Source organism: Phyllobates terribilis, unplaced genomic scaffold (assembly GCF_046119375.1).
Source record: "Phyllobates terribilis strain yellow unplaced genomic scaffold, ASM4611937v1 Scaffold_11__3_contigs__length_659146591, whole genome shotgun sequence".
Classification (NCBI taxonomy): Eukaryota; Metazoa; Chordata; class Amphibia; order Anura; family Dendrobatidae; genus Phyllobates; species Phyllobates terribilis.
The window spans coordinates 412,475,604-412,497,171 of record NW_027362771.1 but is presented as its reverse complement, the minus strand read 5'-3'; the positions used below and the strand labels follow the sequence as shown (position 1 = coordinate 412,497,171).

The following is a 21,568-nucleotide window of genomic DNA, read 5'->3' as shown; positions in this document are numbered from 1 at the left end:
GCCTCCGAAGCGAGGAGGTGCAGAAAGCCGGGGTCCGGGGTAGGATACCATGGTATTAGTGGGCAGCGGAGCTGCCGGATTGCGAGACATGGCACTGGCGGAGGTTGTCGGTGGAGCAGTCAGAGTATCCAGGCGAGTATTGACATTCCGCAGGTGACCCAAGATGGACTCCTGTTGGGACCTTTGACGGGACAGTTCATGACACAGGTCCGAGAGCGAGGGAGCTTGGGTGCCACCGGGTTCCATGGCCCGAGCAAACTGTAACGGGTCTGGGAGGCGGAACCTCTGGGCTACAATACAAGGGGGCGGTCCTTGTAAGGGAGCGGGTGGCGACCAGGCAGGCAGTCACAGGAGGTGACCTGGACAGTCTCTGAGTGAACGGGACAGTCTCTGAGTGAACGGGACAGTCTCTGAGTGAACGGGACAGTCTCTGAGTGAACGGGGCTGGAGGTCACGGCAAGTGACCGGGGCAGTCTCTAGGTATAGGGTTGGTACGACCTGTGGCGGCTGAAGATAGACGAGAGCTCCCAGGTGAGCAGGCGAGAGTCTCTGGATGATCGGGTGGTCACAGCATGTGACGGCGGAGCCTCCAGGAAGACCAGCGGACAGGCGACAGATGAGCGCTCCCAGGTGAGCGGGCAGAAGTCTCTGGACAGGCGGGTGGTCACAGCACGTGACGGCAGAGCCTCCGGGTAGGCAAACAGACAGGTAGCAGATGAGCGCTCCCAGGTGAGCGGGCAGGAGTCACTGGACAGGCAGGTGGTCACAGCACGTGACAGCGGAGCCTCCAGGTAGGCTAGCAGGCAGATAGCAGATGTGCGCTCCCAGGTGAGCGGGCAAGCTGGTCCATAGACAGACTGACAGGAGTTGGTAGGCAGACCGTCGGACCTCAGGCAGGCAGGCAGGTAGCTGATGTGCGCTCCCAGGTGAGCGGGCGAGAGTCTCTGGAATAGCTGGTGGTCACAGCACGTGACAGCGGAGCCTCCGGGCAGGCAAGCAGGCAGGTAGCGGAGAAGCGCTCCCAGGTGAGCGGGCAGGCTGGTCCTTAGACAGACTGACAGGAGTAGTAAGGCAGACCGTCGGACCTCAGACTAGCAGACAGGTAGCAAGTAATCAGGCAGGAATCAGGCAGGAATCTGACAGGTAACTGGCAGGTAACTGGCAACGGGACCTGAGGGCTGAAGCACAGGTGAGACACAGGTGCAAACAACATTGCTCGGGCACCTCCATTTTGGAGGAGGTGCCTTATATATGATGAAGTCCTCCGGCCATTGGCCGGGGACTCCTTAGGACGACGCGCGCGGCCCCTTTAAGAGGAGGGGAGCGCGCGCGCGCCCTAAGCACAGGGGCCGGGAAGGAGCGCGCGCTGAGAGCAGAGCGGGAGGAGGACGCCGGGAAGGAGCGCGCGCTGACAGCAGAGCGGGAGAGGGACGCCGGGCACGGGGCAGAGCGGTGAGGGGAGCAGCGTCCCTGCCTAGCAGAGGGCAGGGACGCCGGCACTACATGGAGTCTGACCTGAATATCGACGGCCTTGTTGCAGCTGGTACTCCACAACTGCTCTCTTCTGCTCACAAATCCTTGGCAACATGTGGAGGGTAGAGTTCCAACGTGTTGGGACATCACACACCAGTCGGTGTGCCGGAAGCTGAAAATGCTGCTGCAACACAGCAAGGGCGTCGGAAGCTGTAGCCGACTTCCGAAAATGAGCTGACGGGCAGCGTACTTTGACGAGCAGATCTGGCAACTCGGGGTACGATTTAAGAAACCGCTGAACCACGAGGTTAAGCACATGAGCCAGGCATCGTTCGTGTGTGATCTCGCCTCGCCTCAGAGCCGCCACCAGGTTACGGCCATTGTCACACACGACCATGCCTGGATGTAAGTTCAGCGGTCTCAGCCACAGATCTGCCTGCTCTTTCACAGCTGTCCACAACTCACAAGCAGTGTGAGGTTTATCACCGAAGCTTATGAGTTTCAGCACAGCCTGTTGCCGTTTGGCTGAGGCAGTACTGCAGTGCTTCCAGCTTGTAACTGATGTGGTGGTATCTGAGATGGAGGCTGAACATGAGGAGGAGGAGAAGGAGGATGATGCGAAGAAGCTGTACACTGTGGGGGCAACTCTGACTGACATAGGGCCCGCAATCCTCGGTGTGGGGAGGATGTGTTCCGTCCCAAGGTCCGACTGGGTCCCGGCTTCCACTATGTTTACCCAGTGTGCCGTCAGGGAGATGTACCGTCCCTGGCCACAAGCACTTGTCCACGTGTCCGTTGTCAGGTGGTCTCTCCCAGTAACTGCGTTGTTAAGGGCACAGCAGATGTTTTGGGACACGTGCTTGTGTAGTGCGGGGATGGCACACCGGGCAAAATAGTGTCGGCTGGGGACCGAGTACCGAGGGACGGCCACCGCCATAGGGTTGCGGAAGGATTCCGTCTCCACCAGCCTAAAAGGCAGCATTTCCAACGCAAGCAGTCGTGAAATGTGCAAATTTAGGACTGTGGCCTGTGGGGCGTTGGCTGCGAATTTGCGCTTTCGTTCAAAGGTCTGGGATATGGACAATTGAACGCTGCGGTGGGACGTGGACGTTGATGCTGTTTCTTGAGAAACTGCCATAACAAGTGAAGACTGAGAGGAGGGGGCATCTTTGTATGCAGTATGGACAGGGGATTGCCTTGCACGCACAACAGGAGGTTCTCTTACATGCACAACAGCGGAAGAAGCAGTGGTGACACCCGCTGACAGTGGTCGTGGACCTTGGGGTTCGCCCCACAAAGTCGGGTGCTTTGCTGACATGTGCCTGATCATGCTGGTGGTGGTCAGGCTGGTAGTTTTGTCACACCTGCTGATGCTGGCATGGCAGGTGGTACAAATGACCTTTTTGGGGTTATCAGCAGAGTCTTTAAAAAAATTCCAGACTCTGGAATACCTTCCGGTTGTACTGGCAACGTCCCTCGTGTTGGTGTTACGGGGAACGGTTGCCCTCCTTCTGTCTGCGGCCACCACACTGCTTCTTCCTGCCTGTTGGGGTACTCTGCCTCCCTCCCCCTGTGTGCTGCTGGCCTCGCTCTGCGTGTCCTCCAAACACGTTGGGTCAGTTACTAGATCATCCACCACCTCCTCCTCTTCTACTTCCGCACCACGATGCTCCTCCTAACTTCGTGGCAATTGTGTCTCGTCATCGTCCACCTCTTGTGACAAATTGCCAGCGTCGCCTTCCTGTGGCCGTGGCTGTTCAAATATTTGGCCATCGCTACATGGGATCTCCTCTTCCACCACTTCAAGCGGAGCAGGCGAGGGGCCCAAATATGGAAATGGACCAGTGAACAGCTCTTCAGAGTGTCCAACTGTGGGATCAGTTGCTAGCTGAAGACACTCCTCATGGTGGGAGGAAGGAGCATCAGGGTGAGGAGGAGTATGCGGTCGAGACTCACGGCTACTAAGACTTGACCGTGTGGAAAACAGCCCAGAGGTGGTGGTGCCAAGGTGACTGGAATTATTATCTGCTATCCAATTAATAACCTGTTCACACTGATCAGTTCCCAATACTGGTGTTGTTGTGTGCTTCCATAGTAATTCGGTCAAGAACTGGGAGCGAGAAGATGTTGCTGTTGGTTGTGGCAAATTTTCACCTCGGCCACGGCCCCGTCCTCTGCACGCACCATCACCAGAACGTCCAGTTCCACGTCCCTTGCCACGCGCCTTGCCCATTGTAAATAAAGTAAAATAGCTTACACTCGCACTATCAATGGCAAAAGGGTAATATAAAGGAGATTAGAACCGTGGAAGAGGAAAACCACAGTTCTATTTCTCTGGCCTACACCAGAATCTTTTAAACAGATATATTTGTGTCTGAACAGTCAGCGAGACACTCAAACTGTTTTTTTTTTTATGGGAAAAAAGGCAAAAAGGTGGACACACCCAGATTTGAACAGTGGAACTGCAAAACCACAGTTCTAGTTATCTGGCCGAAACCAGACTCTTTTAAACAGATATATTTGTGTCTGAACACTCAATTTTTTTTTTTTTTTTGGGGGGCGGGGGGGATACCAAAAGGTTAATAAGACGGGTATTTGTACAGTCTGACTGAGGAAAAAAAAAAAGAGGATTTAGATGAAAAAAAAAAAAGGATTTTTCCTTGCCCCTAAGACCTGGGGTTAAGTCTAGCAATTTGAGCAGCATTACAGCACACAGGACTGTAATGCAGTGTTTGTCGGTATAACCACTGCGTCTCCTATACAGCCTGCCTGCCTGATATCTGGGATGGATATTAGTCCTCAGAAGGACTGTTTGTTTGATTTTTCAGGCTTTACAGACCCTACACTAAGTATTTTGCAGTATAAATCTCTCCCTAGCTCTGCAGCACTGACCCTACACTGTCTGATCCGGAGCGACTGTGTCCAAGATGGCGGCGCCCGGTTTTAAATACTCGAGGTGACGCTGTGCGGCCAGCCAATCACTGTAATGCCCACAACCAACATGGCTGCGGCATTACAGTGACTGGCTGGCAATCCCTGCATGTTTGGTGCTCTTTACACATGCAGGGATTGCCAGCCAGTAAAGAGCGCCAAACATGCAGGGTGGAGAGCCGAGCTCCCGTCCGAGTAACCCGAAAATGCTCGGTGCTCGCCGAACATCCCGAGTAGTGAGATGCTCGGGCGAGTACCAAGCAGTGTCGAGCATGCTCGCTCAACACTAATAGTAAATACAAATTGCAGTGGACTAAGCACTACATACTGGGAACACCCCATAAGACCTATCTGTAGATGATCTGACAGTTGTATAGAAATTATAATTTGACCCCTGTAAAAGTCTTTCAGGTCCTTATGTTTGCTTATTTTTTCAGATTCAATCACATCTGCTAATTGTCCATTTGCTGTCTATGGCCAGATTCACACGTTCAGTATTTGGTCAGTATTTTACCTCAGTATTTGTAAGTCAAAACCAGGAGTGGAACAATCAGAGGAAATTATAATAGTAGAAACATGTCACCATTTCTGGATTTATCACCCACTCCTGGTTTTGGATTATTAATAATAATATTTTTTATTTATATAGCGCCAACATATACCGCAACACTTTACAATTAAATAAGGGCGTGTACAGACGATATAAACAATACAATGTAACACATTTCAACAGTTAGAGGAGGAGTGAGGGACCTGCTCGCAAGCTTACAATCTATATGGAAATGGGGGGGGACACAATAGGAAGAACATGGTCATCAGCCAGTATCTGTCTAAGAGCAGTTACCATGTGGTATTTGGTGCATGGAGGATGTGGAGAGAGATGAATACGCAGGGGCAGATTAAGATTAATATTTAGGAGGGAACAGGGGAGAGTTAGGTTGGTGAGTTGTGGTGATAGGCTTGTCTAAACAGATGTGTTTTTAAATCCCGTTTGAAGACATGGCGGCTAGATATTAGTTGGATCGTTTGGGGCAGGGCATTCCAGAAAACTGGCGCGGCACGAGAGAAGTCTTGGAGACAGAGGTGTGAGGTTCGGATTAAGGAGGATGTCAGACTTAGATCAGTTGCAGAACGGAGGGCACGGGAGGGGCGATAGACAGAGATGAGGGATGAGATAAGGGGTGGTGCAGAACTGTGGAGAGATTTGTGGGTGAGAGAGATGAGTTTGTATTGTATTCTGTGGAGAATGGGTAACCAGTGCAATGACTGGCACAGGGTAGAGGCGTCAGTGAAGCGACCTGATAGAAATATGACCCTGGCTGCTGCATTCCGAATGGATTGGAGAGGAGAGAGTTTGTTTAGAGGTAGACCGATTAGAAGAGAGTTGCAGTAGTCCAGAAGAGAGTGAATAAGAGCGACAGTCAGAGTTTTTGCCGTGTCAAAGGTGAGAAAAGATTTGATTCTGGAGATGTTTTTAAGATGCAGGTGACAAGAGCGAGTGAGTGATTGAATATGGGGGATAGAGGAAAATTGTGTGTCAAATATGACTGCAAGACAAGCTTGCTGCTTGGGACTTATGGTGATGCCACCCAAGGAAATTGAAAAGTCAGGTATAGGTGGGTTACTAGAGGGAGGAAAAATAAGGAGTTCAGTTTGGGAGGGATTCAGTTTCAGATAGAGGGAGGACATGATGTTAGGGACAACGGACAGACAATCACTGGTATTTTTGTATTAGAGTAGGGGTGATGTCAGGTGAAGAGGTGTATAATTGGGTATCAGCAGCATACTGGTAACCAAATCTGCTGATGGTCTGCCCAACAGGGGCAGTATACAAGGAGAAGAGGAGGGGGCCTAGGACTGATCCTTGTGGAACCCCAACCCCAAGAGTAAGGGGAAGATTAGAGGAAGAAGAGCAGGCAAAAAACACCGTGAAGGAGCGGTCAGAGAGATAGGAGGAGAACCAGAAGAGAGCGGTGTCCTTGAAGCCTATAGAGAGGAGCATATCGAGGAGGAGCTGGTGATTACAAATACTGATGTAAAATACTGACCAAATACTGAACGTGTGAACGTGGCCTTATACTGTATATCCAACTGGCTGATAGGTGCCATTATCAAGATAATCAATCCCCATACCAATTAGTGGCTCTAATGTGACGGCTATGTATGGCAGCACATGTATAAAACTGCCATTGACTGTCATTGGCCATTGTAGCATGGGAGACTATGCATTTTAATACTGTCAAGAACCATTATCCTGGTGTTACCATACAAACTTTTAGCAAATATTTGGCCCACAGAAACCTATGGGTACATCACAAACTAGCTTTGGACACTTTCTTGAACTACCCCAGCATATTCTGAATAATAATAATAATTTTATTTATTTATGTAGCACAAACATATTCCATAGCACTTTACAATTAAGCAGGAACATGAATAAACAATAAGAGTAATACATAATTCAACGGTTACAGGAGTGAGGACCCTGCTCGCAAGCTTACAATCTACAAAGAAATGGGGGGACACAATAGGTGAAAAGTGCTTGTCATGTATGGTCCAGCCATCATTATACTTAAGTACAGTTATCAAGTGCTATTGGATGCACGGAGGATGTGGAAAGAGGGAACAGGGAAGAGTTAGATTTGTGAATTGAGGGGATAGGTCTGTCTAAAAAGATGTGTTTTTAAACCACATTTAAAAAAGTGGGGACGAGGTATTAGTCTGATCATCTGGGAATGTAATAACTGCACAAAAATGTAGTACAAATTATCTCAACTTTGCCTCACTGCCTCGGACTGGCCCAGAGGAGAACAGGAGAATCCTCCGGTGGGCCCCTGTGCAGGAGGGGGCCATCACCCTCTTATATGAGCAGTACTTGGCACATTACACTTGAATCACTATGTACAGACAGAGGCAGCATCTTATTCATTTCACAATCTACCCAGTTCATTGTTATATAAATTTGTGATTGAGGAGAATGTCACATTTGCATGTAGCTGAAAAGTGGGGCCCTGGAGTTGGTTACTGGTGGGCCCTTGGAACCCCAGTCCGACAATGATTGCAAATCATAGAAAAAAGGATACTAAATTTGTAAAATAAAGGTATTTCAGTGGCATGTATGACATATACACTGTGTGCAGAATTATTAGGCAAGTTGTATTTTAGAGGATTATTTTTATTATTGATCAACAACTATGTTCTCAATCAACCCAAAAGACTCATAAATATCCAAGCTTAATATTTTTGGAAGTTGGAGTGGGGTTTTTTTTAGATTTGACTATCTTAGGAGGATATCTGTTTGTGCAGAATTATTAGGCAACTTAATAAAAACCAAATATAATCCCATCTCACTTGTTTATTTTCACCAGGTTAACCAATATCAGTGCACAAAATTTAGAAATAAACATTTCTGACATGCAAAAACAAAAAAATTAGTGATCAGTATAGCCACCTTTCTTTATGATGACACTCAACAGCCTTCCATCCATAGATTCTGTCAGTTGCTTGATCTGTTTTCGATCAACATTGCGTGCAGCAGCCACCACAGCCTCCCAGACACTGTTCCAAGAGGTGTACTGTATTCCCTCCCTGTAGATCTCACATTTTATGATGGACCACAGGTTCTCTATGGGGTTCAGATCAGGTGGACAAGGGGGCCATGTCATTATTTTTTCTTCTTTTAGACCTTTACTGGCCAGCCACGCTGTGGAGTAGTTGGATGCATGTGATGGAGCATTGTTCTGCATGAAAATCATGTTTTTCTTGAACGATACCGACTTCTTCCTGTACCACTGCTTGAAGAAGTTGTCTTCCAGAAACTGGCAGTAGGTCTGGGAGTTGAGCTTCACTCCATCCTCAACCCAAAAAGGTCCCACAAGTTCATCTTTGATGATACCAGCCCATACCTGTACCCCACCTACACCTTGCTGGCGTCTGAGTCAGAGTGGAGCTCTCTGCCCTTTACTGATCCAGCCTCTGGCCCATCCATCAGGCCCATCAAGAGTCACTCTCATTTCATCAGTCCATAAAACCTTTGAAAAATCAGTCTTAAGATATTTATTGGCCCATTCTTGACATTTTATTTTATGTTTCTTGTTCAAAGGTGGTTGTTTTTCAGCCTTCCTTACCTTGGCCATGTCCCTGAGTATCGCACACCTTGTGCTTTTTGATACTCCAGTAACGTTGCAGCTCTGATATATGGCAAAACTGGTGGCGAATGGCATCTTGGCAGCTTCACACTTGATTTTCCTCAATTCATGGGCAGTTATTTTGCTCCTTTTTTGGCCAACACTTCTTGCGACCCTGTTGGCTATTTGCCATAAAACGCTTGATTCTTCGGTGATCACGCTTCAAAAGTTTGGAAATTTCAAGACTGCTGCATCCCTCTGCAAGACATCTCACAATTTTGGACTTTTCAGAGCCCGTCAAATCTCTCTTCTGACCCATTTTGCCAAACGAAAGGAAGTTGCCTAATAATTAAGCACACCTTATATAGGGTGTTGATGTCATTAGTCAACACCCCTCCTCATTACTGAGATGCACATCACCAGATTTACTTAATTGGTAGTTGGCTCTCAAGCCTATGCAGCTTGGAGTAGGACAACATGTATAAAAAGTAACAAAGTGATCAAAATACGCATTTGCCTAATACTGCACGCGGTGTAGAGTGAATTTACATGTCTGATCAGTAGGGTTCTGGCCACTGGGATACATGAGATAAATGGAAAAAGACACACATTTTGTTTCCATTAAAAGTCAAAAAGAAGAGAGAAAGAGAGAGATTGAATGTTTAGCCAGAAGTTCAACATTATTAAAGATCCTGCAGAAGCAATTACTGTAAACCCACCATTATTGTGATATTTCACCAGGTTCAAACAACTGGAAAAATCGTCATGGTTGAGCAAATTGGAATGACCCTTGGCAATACACTGTTACTATGGAGCAAGTACACAAGGTAATCTGCACCTATAACTTTCCCCTAATTATGCTATTATATATTGTATTACTAATTGAGCTGCAGAGAAAAGTAATTTATGTATAGCTGAAAGTACGTCTCCGCTCCACTAGATGGCGATATGGTTTCACAATAAACTTATCTTCACCAACACATGAGATATCTGGTCATGTCAGCAAGAAAGCTGTTCTTTTTTATTATTATTATTTTACTCACTTATATAGCGCCATTAATTCCACAACACTTTACAGACATTATTGGCACTGTCCCCATTGGGGCTCACAATCTACATTCTCTATCAGTATGTCTTTGGAGTGTAGGAGGAAACCGGAGACCCCGGAGGAAACCCACACAAACACGGGGAGAACATACAAACTCCTTGCAGATGTTGTCCTTGGCGGGATTTGAAGCCAGGACCCAGCGCTTCAAGGCTGTAGTGCTAACCACCGAGCCACTGTGCTAGTAATGAAATGATCACAGAACTGATCAGCACCGAATCTACAAAACGTCACTAAACTAAAGCCTTATTTGTCTATCCGGATGATGTTCCGTTTTCCATTTTGCGCCTTCTGTGTCTGTTTTTTTGACATTCATGTGTCATCATTTTACATGTATCCTGAAAGGGAAAGAGGCTCAAGCATCTCTAATCAACTGGTCCATAAAAAAAAGACAGCGCATGAACCCTAACCCACCTCTTCAACCTGTCACTAACAACCGGTGTCTTCCCCTCATGTTTCAAACACGCCTTAATCACACCCATCCTAAAAAAGCCCTCCCTTGACCCATCCTCTCTGTCTATCTACCGCTCCATATCACTTCTTCCCTATGCCTCAAAACTAATAGAACAACATATCCACCTTGAACTGTCCTATCTCTCCTCATGCTCCCTCTTTGAGTGCTTACAATGTAGCTTCCGACCGCATTACTCGACTGAAACCCTAACCAAAGTCACCAATGACCTAACTGCCAAATCCAAGCGACACTACTCCATCCTCCTCCTCCTCCGGTACCTGTCATCTGCCTACAACACAGTCGACCATTCCCTCTTACTACAGATTATCTCATCTCTTGGTACAAGGACTTGGCCCTATCTTGGATCTCCTCATGCCTAACAGACAGGACATTCAGCATTTCCCACTCACACACCACCTCCTTATCTGGCCCCCTATTTGTTGGTGTCCCCCAAGGTTCAGTTCTAGGACCTCTGCTCTTCTCCATCTACACCTTTGGCCAGGGACAGCTCATAGAGTCTCATGGCTTTCAGTATCACCTCTATGCTGATGACAATCAGATCTACATCTCTGGACCCGATATCTCCTACCTACTAACCAAAATCCCACAATGTCTGTCTGCTATCTCATCCTTCTTCTCTGCCAGATTTCTAAAACTTAACATGGATAAAACAGAATTCATCATATTTCCCCCCCATCTGACCTATCCATCAACCTCAATGGCTGTTCACTCTCCCCAGTCCCACAAGCTCGCTGCCTTGGGGTAAACCTGGACTCTGATCTCTCCTTCAAACCACATATCCAAGCCCTTTCCACTTCCTGCCGACTCCAACTCAAAAATATCTCCCACATTCGCGCTTTCCTCAGCAAAGACTCTACAAAAACACTAGTGCATGCCCCCATCATCTGCTGCCTCGACTACTGCAACCTCCTGCTCTGTGGTCTCCCTTCTAACACTCTCACGCCCCTCCAATCTATCCTAAACTCTGCTGCTCGACTAATCCACCTGTCCGCCAGCTATTCCCCGGCCTCTCCCCTCTGTCAATCCCTTCACTGGCTCCCCATTGCCCAGAGACTCAAGTTCAAAACTCCAACCTTGGCATACAAAGCCATCCACAACCTGTCTCCTCCATACATCTGTGATCTAGTCTCCCGGTACATACCTACACACAACCTCCGATCCTCACAAGATCTCCTGCTCTACTTCCCTCTTATCTCCTCTTCCCACAATCGCATACAAGATTTCTCCCGTGCATCCCCCCTACTCTGGAAGGATCTACCTCAACACATCAGACTCTCGCCTACCGTGGGAGTCTTCAAAAGGAACCTGAAAACCCATCTCTTCCGACAAGCTTACAACCTGCTGTAACCACCGCTCCACCATATTGCTGCATGACCACCTCTACCCCCACCTACTGTATCCTCATCCATCCCTTGTAGATTGTGAGCCCTCGCGGGCAGGGTCCTCTCTCCTCCTGTACCAACTTGTTTTGTTAAGATTATGTAAATGTTTTTGCTATGTATACCACCTTTTTCACATGTAAAGCGCCCTGGAATAAATGGCGCTATAATAATAAATAATAATAATAATAATAATGAACCACATCTGAGTGCTGCCCATCATTTACACAGACCTATCCATGTGAATGGGTGAGGTCGGCCCACAAGTCAGACCATAGGCCACGTCTCCAGTTTATTTCCATGCAGACTATCGAAAGTGCAAGTATCCATATAGATTGTAATGCATCCAAGCACCATCCACAGTAGATACAGACAGCACACAGTGTCAGCTGCACAAGTCCTACAAAAGAGGGGAACACCACATGCAAGGAAAAACTATCCTCTGAGATAATAATAATTCTTATTTATATACCGCCAACATATTCTGCAGCACTTTACAATTAAGCGGGGACATGTACAGACAATAAATTCAATACAAGGTAGGACAGTTTAAACAGTTACATTAGGAGTGAGGTTCCTGCTCGCAAGCTTACAATCTACAAGGAAATGGGGAGACACAATAGGTCAGGGGTCCTCAAACTACGGCCCGCGGGCCACATGCAGCCCGCGGAGGACTTTTATCAGGCCCGCCGGACTATGGGCGGAGGAGAGGAGAGCGGTGTCAGCGCCCGCCCTTCTCCTCCGCTTGCTCAGGGCCCCGGGAGGCGGATACTTACCTCTCCCCGTGCCTCTGCAGATCCGCTGTCTTCCTGCTCTGCGCTTCCTGTGACGTCTCAGGTCAGAGGGTGCGGTGACGTCTTTATACCGCGCCCTCCCGAGTGCCGTCACAGGCAGCGCAGAGCGGGACGACGCCACCGCGACACTGGAGTCCAGACCAGAGTAGAGCAGCGGCAGCAAGTGAGAAGTGAGGTGAGTATTGGATTTTTTTTTTTTTTTTTTAATGTATGGAGGCATAGGTCATTATATGGGGGGGGGGTGACATCCTGCAAGGGGTATAATATGGGGGGGTGACATCCTGCATGGGGCATGATATGGGGGGTGACATCCTGCATGGGCATTATATGGGGGGAAAGGGATATCCTGCATGGGGCATAATATGGGGGGGGGTGACATGCTGCATGGAGCATAATATGGGGGGGTGACATGCTGCATGGGGCATTATAAGGGGTGGAACAGCCTGCATATGGCATTATAAGGGGGAAACAGCCTGCCTATTGGGAACATTTACCTGCCCATTGAGGACCTATGCTGCCTATTGGGGATATTTATCTGCCTATTGGGGACATTTACCTGCCTATTGGGGATATTTACCTGCCTATTGGGGACATTTACCTGCCTATTGAGGACCTATGCTGCCTATTGGGGACATTTACCTGCCTATTGAGGACCTATGCTGCCTATTGGGTACAGTTACCTACCTATTGAAATACCGGTTGATTTAACTTTACTTGTTCTTCATTTTAAATATTGTATTTGTTCCTGTATTGTTTTTTTTACTACAAAATAAGATATGTGCAGTGTGCATAGGAATTTGTTCATAGTTTTTTTAAAAACTATATTCCGGCCCTCCAATGGTCTGAGGGACCGTGAACTGGCCCTCTGTTTAAAAACTTTGAGGACCCCTGCAATAGGTGAAAAGAGCTTGTTATTTCAGGTCTGGCAATTATAATAAAGAGGGATTTTCATATAAAGCTGTATGATCCGGTCATCAGCCAGTATGTTTAAGTGCAATACTCAAGTACCGAATGCAGTTATCTTGTGCATGGAGGGTGTAGAGACAGATGAAGAGTGGGGAACAGATTCTGAATAATATTTAGAAGGAGGGAACAGGGGAAAGTTAGTTTACTGAGTTGAGGTAGTAGGCTTGTTTAAATAGATGGACGTGAAGACATCAGGCATCAGTTGGATCGTCTGGGGAAGTGCATTCTAGAGAACTGGTACAGCACGAGAGAAGTCTTGGAGACGGAAGTGCAAGGGTCGGATTATGGGGGATGTTAGTCTTAGGTCATTTGTAGAACGGAGGGCACGTGTAGGGCGATAGGCAGAGATGAGAGAGGAGATATAAGGCGGTGCAGAACTGTGGAGAGCTTTGTGGGTAAGAGCAATGAGTTTATATTATACTCTGTAGCGAATGGGCAACCAGTGTAATGACTGGCACAAGATGGAGGCATCAGTGAAGCGGCTGGACAGAAATACGACCCTGGCTGATGCATTCAGGATGGATTGGAGAGGAGAAAGTTTGGTAAGAGGGAGACCACTCAGAAGAGAGTTGCAGTAGTCCAGACGAGAGTGAATAAGAGTGACAGTCAGAGTTTTAGCAGTTTCAAAGGTGAGAAAAGGTCGGATTCTGGAGATGTTTTTAAGATGCAGGTGACAAGTGTTAGAACCTTGCTGTTAGGTTTTTTTTTCCTTTGCTGGTCACATGACCTTGTTGGCCTATTTAGTCCTGCTCCGCCCTTCTGGCTTTGCTGGACTTCATTGTATATCTACTTTCTAGCTAGCCTGTGCTCTGTATCTAACTCTGTTAGTTTGCTTGGTCTACGGACCTCTATGTTCTATCTATTTTGTTTGTTCGTCTGTCTGCTACTATTTCTGTTAGGAGGTGTCCCATATTCCTCCCAGTCCTTAGTACTTGTAGGGATTCCTTCCCCACATCTATAGGTCTCCGTACAGACTAGATTAGGACTTTAGCAGGTCTGATCGCAGGATCAGGTTCCCTGTTACATCGTAGGGATTCAGCTGAGTCTCATAGTAGGGACAGATCTCCTCTCTTTCCTTAGCTTTGGTAGCAGAACATAACAACAAGAGCGAGTGAGTGATCAGATATAGAGAGTAAAGGAAAGGTTAGTGTTGAATATGACTCCAAGGCAGCGGGCGTGCTGCTTGGGAGTTATGGTTGAACCCTCCAAGGTAATGTCAATGTTAGGTAGAGTTAAGTTAGTAGATGGGAGAAACGCAAGAAGTTTAGTTTTGGAGACATTCAGTTTAAGATAGAGGGAGGACATGATGTTAGAGACAGCAGACAAACAATCCTTGGTATTTTGTATTAGGGTAGGGGTGATGTCAGGAGAAGAGGTGTATAATTGGGTGTCGTCAGCATAGAGATGATACTGAAACCCAAAACTGCTGATTGTTTGTCCAATAGGGGCAGTGTATAGAGAGAAGAGGAGGGGGCCTAGGACTGAGCCCTGCAGGACCCCGATAGTAAGGGGACGAGGAAAGGAAAAGGAGCCAGCAAAAGATACAGTGAAGGAACGGTCAGAAAGTAAAGAGGAGAACCGAGAGAGAACAGTGTCCTTGAGGTCTATAGAGCGGAGCATAGTGAGGAGGAGCTGGTGATCCACAGTGTCAAATGCGGCGGAGAGATCCAGGAGAATCAGCAGGGAGCAATGACCTTTGGATTTAGCTGTTAGTGGATCTATTTTATAGGCTAGTATAGGTCAAGAGTACATTCGACTTTACTTATCAGTTATTTCTCCTGTCAATGAGGAAAAAATGAATTGTGCATATTGAATTTCAACAAGCCCCATCGCTCTTTACCCAGATATCTGCAGTGGGGGCAATCAGCACACAATACACATTAGATCATCAGTAGGGATGTGCGAACCAGTGATGGAAGTTGGGGTTGTGGTACCCAACCCAAACTTTATTTCAAAGTATGGTTACCAGATCAGTACCCGAACTTCAACCAGAACCCCATTTAAAATAAAGGTTACCCGAACTGGGAAATGAAAAAAATTCTCTCTCTCTTATAATTCTTATTAATTCCACAGCGTTTTACAGACATTATCGGCACTGTGTCCACTGGGGCTCACAATCTAGATTGGGCTATCTGCCGTGTGATAGAAGCACTGCAGAAATTGAGGTGTAGCCCAGAGAACCCCTTTAAATGTAATACTGCGTACATGTAGTTACATAACGGTTAGCCACCTAAGGCAACAGATGAGGTGCTATTTCCATTCTGATACTGTAGTTTGCATTAAGTCTTTACTGGAGCCACACCATCCTAGCTAATTTAAGCCCCGGATACAAATGAGTATTTTATCCTTAAGATTTAATCTTTATTTATAATCAAAACATTACATGATTAAATTAAAAAAATATATAAAATGAGAACAGAGTGCTAATGAAATTAGATATATATACAGTTAGTGGCAGGTTAATGGATGAATTTGAATAAATACAAATGTAATTAATACATACATTATTAGGCTCCTGATATGTAAAGCAGATCAAGTTTAACAAATGTTAGCACCTATCTGTATATCAACACTGAAGAATGTGCACCACATATGAAAATAATCAAGTTAAGATGTCATAATTATTTCCACCACTAGATGGTGCTAAAGTGTATTTGTGCCAAAAATAAGTGGAGTATATACAATTTAATCAGAAAGCCTTCATGTCAAAGATATGATAACATAATTATTAGCCACTTACTGGTAATGTGTCAGTATTACGTTAGCCCTGCTGCCCAAACGCGCCTATATTCTTCCTCAGGGGGCGTGAGGAAGAATATGCCGACTTGAGGAAGAATATGGGCAAAACGGGTGTTGGAGCAGCCGGGCTAATGTAATACTGACGCATTACCATATTCTCATATCTTTGACACGAAGGATCCGTGATTAAATTTATGTATTTTTGGCACAAATGCACTTTAGCACCATCTAGTGGTGTAAATAATTATGACATCTGAACTTGATTATTTTCATATGTGGTGCACATTCTTCAGTGTTGCTATACAGATAGGTGCTAACATTTGTTAAACTTGATCTGCTTCACATATCAGGAGCCTAATAATGCATGTATTAAATTAATTGATGAATCTGAATAAATACAAATGTAACCTGCCACTAACTGTATTATACATCTAATTTCATGTCAGATAATTAATGCTACATGACCCTGTCTTATTAGTAGCACTATGTTCTCATGTTATATATCTTTTTAATGTAATCATGTATGTTTTTGATTATAAATAAAGATTAAATCTTAAGGATAAAATATTCTTTTGTATCCAGGGCTTAAATTAGCTAGGATTGTGTTGCTGTTGTATTGGTAATGTCACGGGTGTGACAGTCGCCCTACAGTTGGTTGCAGGAGATCTCTTTGTTTGGCATTACAGACACCTTCTTAGAAGCTGTCTCTTTAGGATCCAGCGGCTACCTTCCTCTTGCTAATTAACACCCTGGCTTGGGTGTATAAATACCTGCTGTTTGCTAGAGGGATGTGCCGGCGATATTCACATGACCCCGTGTGAAGGCTCGGAGCAAGAGCAGTACTTCTTCCTCTCTGGAGCCAAGAGGACATGTGTTCATCTCTCTGAAGTCAATTAAAGCTAAGATATCTTCCCTTGTTTGCTCCCCCATGTTGTCTTTAGTTGTCAGTGGGGATCGACTAGCGCTCATCCCCTTCCTTCCTTAGCCAGGGCCAAACACCAGGGAAAGACAGGGCGAAGTTCCTGTGCAGCGATTGGTGCGGAACTAATATAGGGACATTAGGGGAGACAGGGTGATATAAAGTCAGCCTAGGAGGTCTCCACTACTACCTTTCCCTAGAGTCTGGGCCCCATTTTCCCCCTTCCCTTCGTGTCACACTTAGTCTTTCCTACACTTTGCATGACAGGTAATGAGTTTCCTATTGTAGTTATGCATGGACTCCATAAGGGAACAATCTTTTTTTTTTTTTTTCACTTTTTACTATGGGCAGCACGGTGGCTCAGTGGTTAGCACTGCAGCCTTGCAGCACTGGGGTCCTGGGTTCAAATCTCACCAAGGACAACATCTGCAAGGAGTTTGTATGCTCTCCCCGTGTTTTGTGTGGATTTCATCAGGGTTCTCTGGTTTCCTCCCACACTCCAAAAACAAACTGGGCGGCACAGTGGCTCAGTGGTTAGCACTATTGGGTCCTGGGTTCAAATCCCACCAAGGACAACATCTGCGAGGAGTCTGTATGTTCTCCCAGTGTTTGCGTGGGTTTCCTCTAGATTGTGAGCCCCAATGGGGACAGCGATAATAATGTCTGTGAAACACTGTGGAATTAATGGCGCTATGTAAGTGAGTAAAATAAATAAAATAAATTACTGACTGCTTGTGCTATGTACAGCAAAACCACAGTATTGCCGCATATAGTAAAAATCACGGTCTCCTTTGAAGCCCTACTACAGGCTGAGCTTCAATCGAGCTCCGTGACAACAGGCACAGAGGTCTTCAACTGACCCCCAGCTGTCATAGCAACCCATCGGCACCCGTGATCTTGTAATGGGAGAACCTAATGGGCGCATAGAGTGACTCTATGCCGGTGCGCTGCTAAGGCCACTGTCAGAGTTTGAAAAGTTTGAAACCGGCAGGTTTAATGTCGTAAGTGGAGCTCACAGCCATTGTCTGACAGGTACGGGGCGCCTGTTCCACACACCTGCTACCGACTTGTGCCATACATGTACGGTGGATGTTGGTAAGGGGTTAAATAAAACACAATGTATGTTATGGTTTTCCCTATTGAAGTCTGTGGGGGACAACAATGTAACAAATAAAACAAATACAGATTACAACACACTTTTCATGTAAATTTATTGTAAAATCAAAGCAAAAGCAAACATAAACACCTAAAAAATGAATAAGACTTTCAGAAGCATTTTATAAAATTGCACAACTGACCATGAAGTTCAGAATCATCGCTGCTAAATGTATTGATGGAGACCGCTGTATTAATAAAACCTTTTTGAGTTTCCACTGAAGTGTAGGTCAATGGCTCAGTGTTTAGGTCTATGTGGTGACGAGAAAGCGAAAACATGACTGTTGTGCAATATCTGAAATGTAACATAAGGTCCATTCATACCAGTCATGTGAGAAGTTACTTCCTGACAGCACTTCAGATATTTCCCCTTCCACACTAGCTGCACTTACTAGCTTTAAAGCTGTACCAGCCATTATTTGGTTGACAGTGCCGTGCAGCTTTGCAACTCAGCACATCCGGCCCCCGCCAGCACAAGCTGATCGGCAAAGGTTCCGATATTAGATATTAATGACCTATCCTAAGGATGGGCCATCAATATAAAAGTCCCAGACAACCCCTTAAAAAGGAATAAATTCAGCCTGGAACACATTCTCCATGTGACATCACACGGTCATGGCCCTCCTAAAGAGCAATGACATCACATTCCTATATATGAAGATGTTATCCTGGAGCTGGTCAGTCTCACACTGCCTAACAAGTTTAAAGGGCTCTGATAGGTGGTTGGCTGACTCCAGGGGGAGCGATACTAAGGCGACACTTGGAAGTTTGCAAAAAAAAAAAAAAAGAATAAGACTTCTAATATATTAATGTGATTGTCCAGGATTGTGACACTGATGGCCAATTCTTACTATAGTGCTGCTAACATAGAAAGGAGTAGTGTACAAGACCTTTGTGTATAGCACGACTTGCATGTGGCCCCTTTTTCTACCGAGGTTGGGTTATTCATTTTTCTTGTTATTTCAGAATAGTGGATAGAGAATCGGTAAAATGCACAAAGCTAAAGTGGCATATACTGGCTGCAATATGTATCATTGAAAGACACATTCCACTAAATTTTAAGCCCCTAATAGATGCTAATTCAAAACTAACTCCAGCTTAAAGTGCAAAGCCAAAGTAATGAAGAGATTCATTATATCAAATTAAATATCTCTATTAGAAAATAATACTTTTCCACAAGATCAAGTGATCAGTACACATACTCAGTGTCAGAATCAAATGTAATGCCAGAGTCAACTATACAAAGAAATGAAACTATATCCAAAAGGTGCCAGTGGTTAAACCCCCTTGTTAGTCGAAATACCTGTATAACAGAAGGATGGATACAGAAGGTTGGTACAAAACAAGAGTGAATATCTCAGCGTCACATCACTCCGACGCGTGTTTAGCACCTGTTTCTTCCGGGGTCATCCTAATAGATGCAGTAACAATAAAACAATTACAGACCCATGGCATCAATTCTCCAAACGTCCACATAGAAAGCCACAAGCCTACTACCACCAGAACCTTCCTGGCTCTAATAACCTGCTTAGACTTACATGTGAATCTCCTGAAAAGAGACAATCTTCTAGTGTTTTCCAACTCCAGTCCTCATGAGTTAAAGCCCTCAATACGTTACGTTTTCAGGATTTCCTTAGTATCGCCGTGAGGACGGGGCTTGGGAAACACTGTCCTAGACGACGAGAGGGGCGTCTGATCAGCTGGTGTCAGCAGCCGCAGGAAGCAATGCAAACAGCAGTTTACATTGGTCGTCTCGCAGCCAGAAATAGGATGAGTGGGCATTTTGTAGTTTATTGACAAGGACAGTGTGTATACAGCCGAAATTTGGCTGGGCCGTTGCTTATTGGGGGCACTCTGTGGCTGATCATACTCTTCAGACGTCAGTGATTTTTTTTTCACATATATGAAAAAAATGATTGAATTTTCATCAAGGTTTTGAATCAATCAGTAATTTTCTCATATGCAGAGAAAAAAAAGAAAAAACTGTAATGTTTCTCCTACACGTTGTAAGGTTAATGACAGCACTCAGATTGCACGTCGATAGGATCTGTGTGCTGTTTGATGTTCGCTAAAATCTGTGCAGAAAATCCACAACATGCCCTTAACGCGCCATGAAGTATATATCCATCATGGAGAGGATTCAGGGCAGGCACCGGTTGTGTTATACAGCCAACACCTGCATCTAACAGCAGCGATCAGAACAAGCTCCGAACACTGCTGTTCAACCCCTTTAATGCCATTATCAGCCTCTGACATTAGTGGTGCAATCCTGGCGGCCATGCGTTTTCCTGTAACGCAACCGATGGGGGCTGATGAGTTGCCATAGGACCTGGGGCCGAGCTTCAATGGAGATTGTGATAAAGGTAAAACAAAATTATTAAAAACAAACAAAAACAGAAGATTGAATCATCGCCCTTTTTCCCAATCCATAAATAAAAAATAAGTTTGGACTTTTTTTAAGCCACTAAAATAAAAAATATGCCACTTTGGTATGGCCGTAGCTGTGCTCACCGGGACAATCATGCTGTCAGGTCACTTTTACCGCGTAATGAATTGTATCAATGACACAGAACTAACAGAAGAATGGTGGAATTGCTCTTGGGAGAAGAGGATATACAACAATGAATGAGTAAAAATGTGGGTGTCAAGGGGTTAAAGGGAACCTGTCCGCTGATTCTTGCTGCCCAGCAATGGTCTGATGCCAGTGCCCTGTAATGGCGGCAGGTTATAGGGCACTAAGGACAAGCCATACCCCGACTCCTTCTATTAAAAGCTGGCCACTATAGTATATAAAGCCCTGCAGCAATGTGACATCCCGGAATATGGAAGAAGACAAGTTCTAAAACTTATAAATAACAATACACAACATAGTGGAGCCTTTCAGCCAGCGGTGTACAACTACAAGTGCCAGCATGCCCTGCAGTGGAAGGAGCAGGGTGGATTACTGGGACTTCGTAGCCCAGCACCGGACACATCTGCACCTCCTGTCAGAGGAGCGCGGTGTACTCATCACTGCACCGCAGCAGCGCCCCCCTCTGGCGTCTGACTGACCTGTCATTCCCAGTCCCCGGGATGTGGACGGTCGGCGGCGGAGCACAGGCGGCCATGTCTGCTGGTGATGAGTCCGTGGTGCGGAGTGCACGCTCTGCTGATCACCGGCGGCTTCTTCCGGATCCACACACCTCACGGAAATCCTGTTCCTGGTCACCCAGCAGAGCCAGACCGGGAGGGGGACACAGTGTGCGGCGGCTGAATACGTGTCCTTCCGCCCAAACCTCGTCCTGACTGGGACCTGTACTGAGCGGCCATGACTGCGGGCCAGCCTCACACTGCTGCACTGTGCTGGTCTGGGGGGATAGGCCACCACCTCTTGTGGAGCAGGCTCTTCTGTGTGGAAAGGTGCTGTTAGAAATGGCAGTACTTGGCTAAGCTGACAATGGCGGCTACATACTGCTGACGCTAGTGTCACCATTATCGTTTGCAGCGCAGTAATGGCGGTAATTGC

General features: G+C 46.2%; 1 protein-coding gene across 2 annotated transcripts in view; it reads right to left on the bottom strand.

Annotated features, from left to right (window-relative positions):
* Positions 1-21,345, bottom strand: part of GALK2 (galactokinase 2) — a 430,984-nt gene extending 409,639 nt beyond the window's left edge. The window contains exon 1 of one of the 2 annotated variants that reach the window (XM_073653081.1): positions 21,115-21,345. In XM_073653081.1, coding sequence (XP_073509182.1) covers positions 21,115-21,170 — 56 coding nt within the window. In that variant the 5' untranslated portion in view covers positions 21,171-21,345. The remainder of the gene's footprint in view (positions 1-21,114) is intronic. The other variant, XM_073653082.1, reaches the window with a different exon arrangement.
* Between the last annotated feature and the right edge of the window lie 223 nt (positions 21,346-21,568).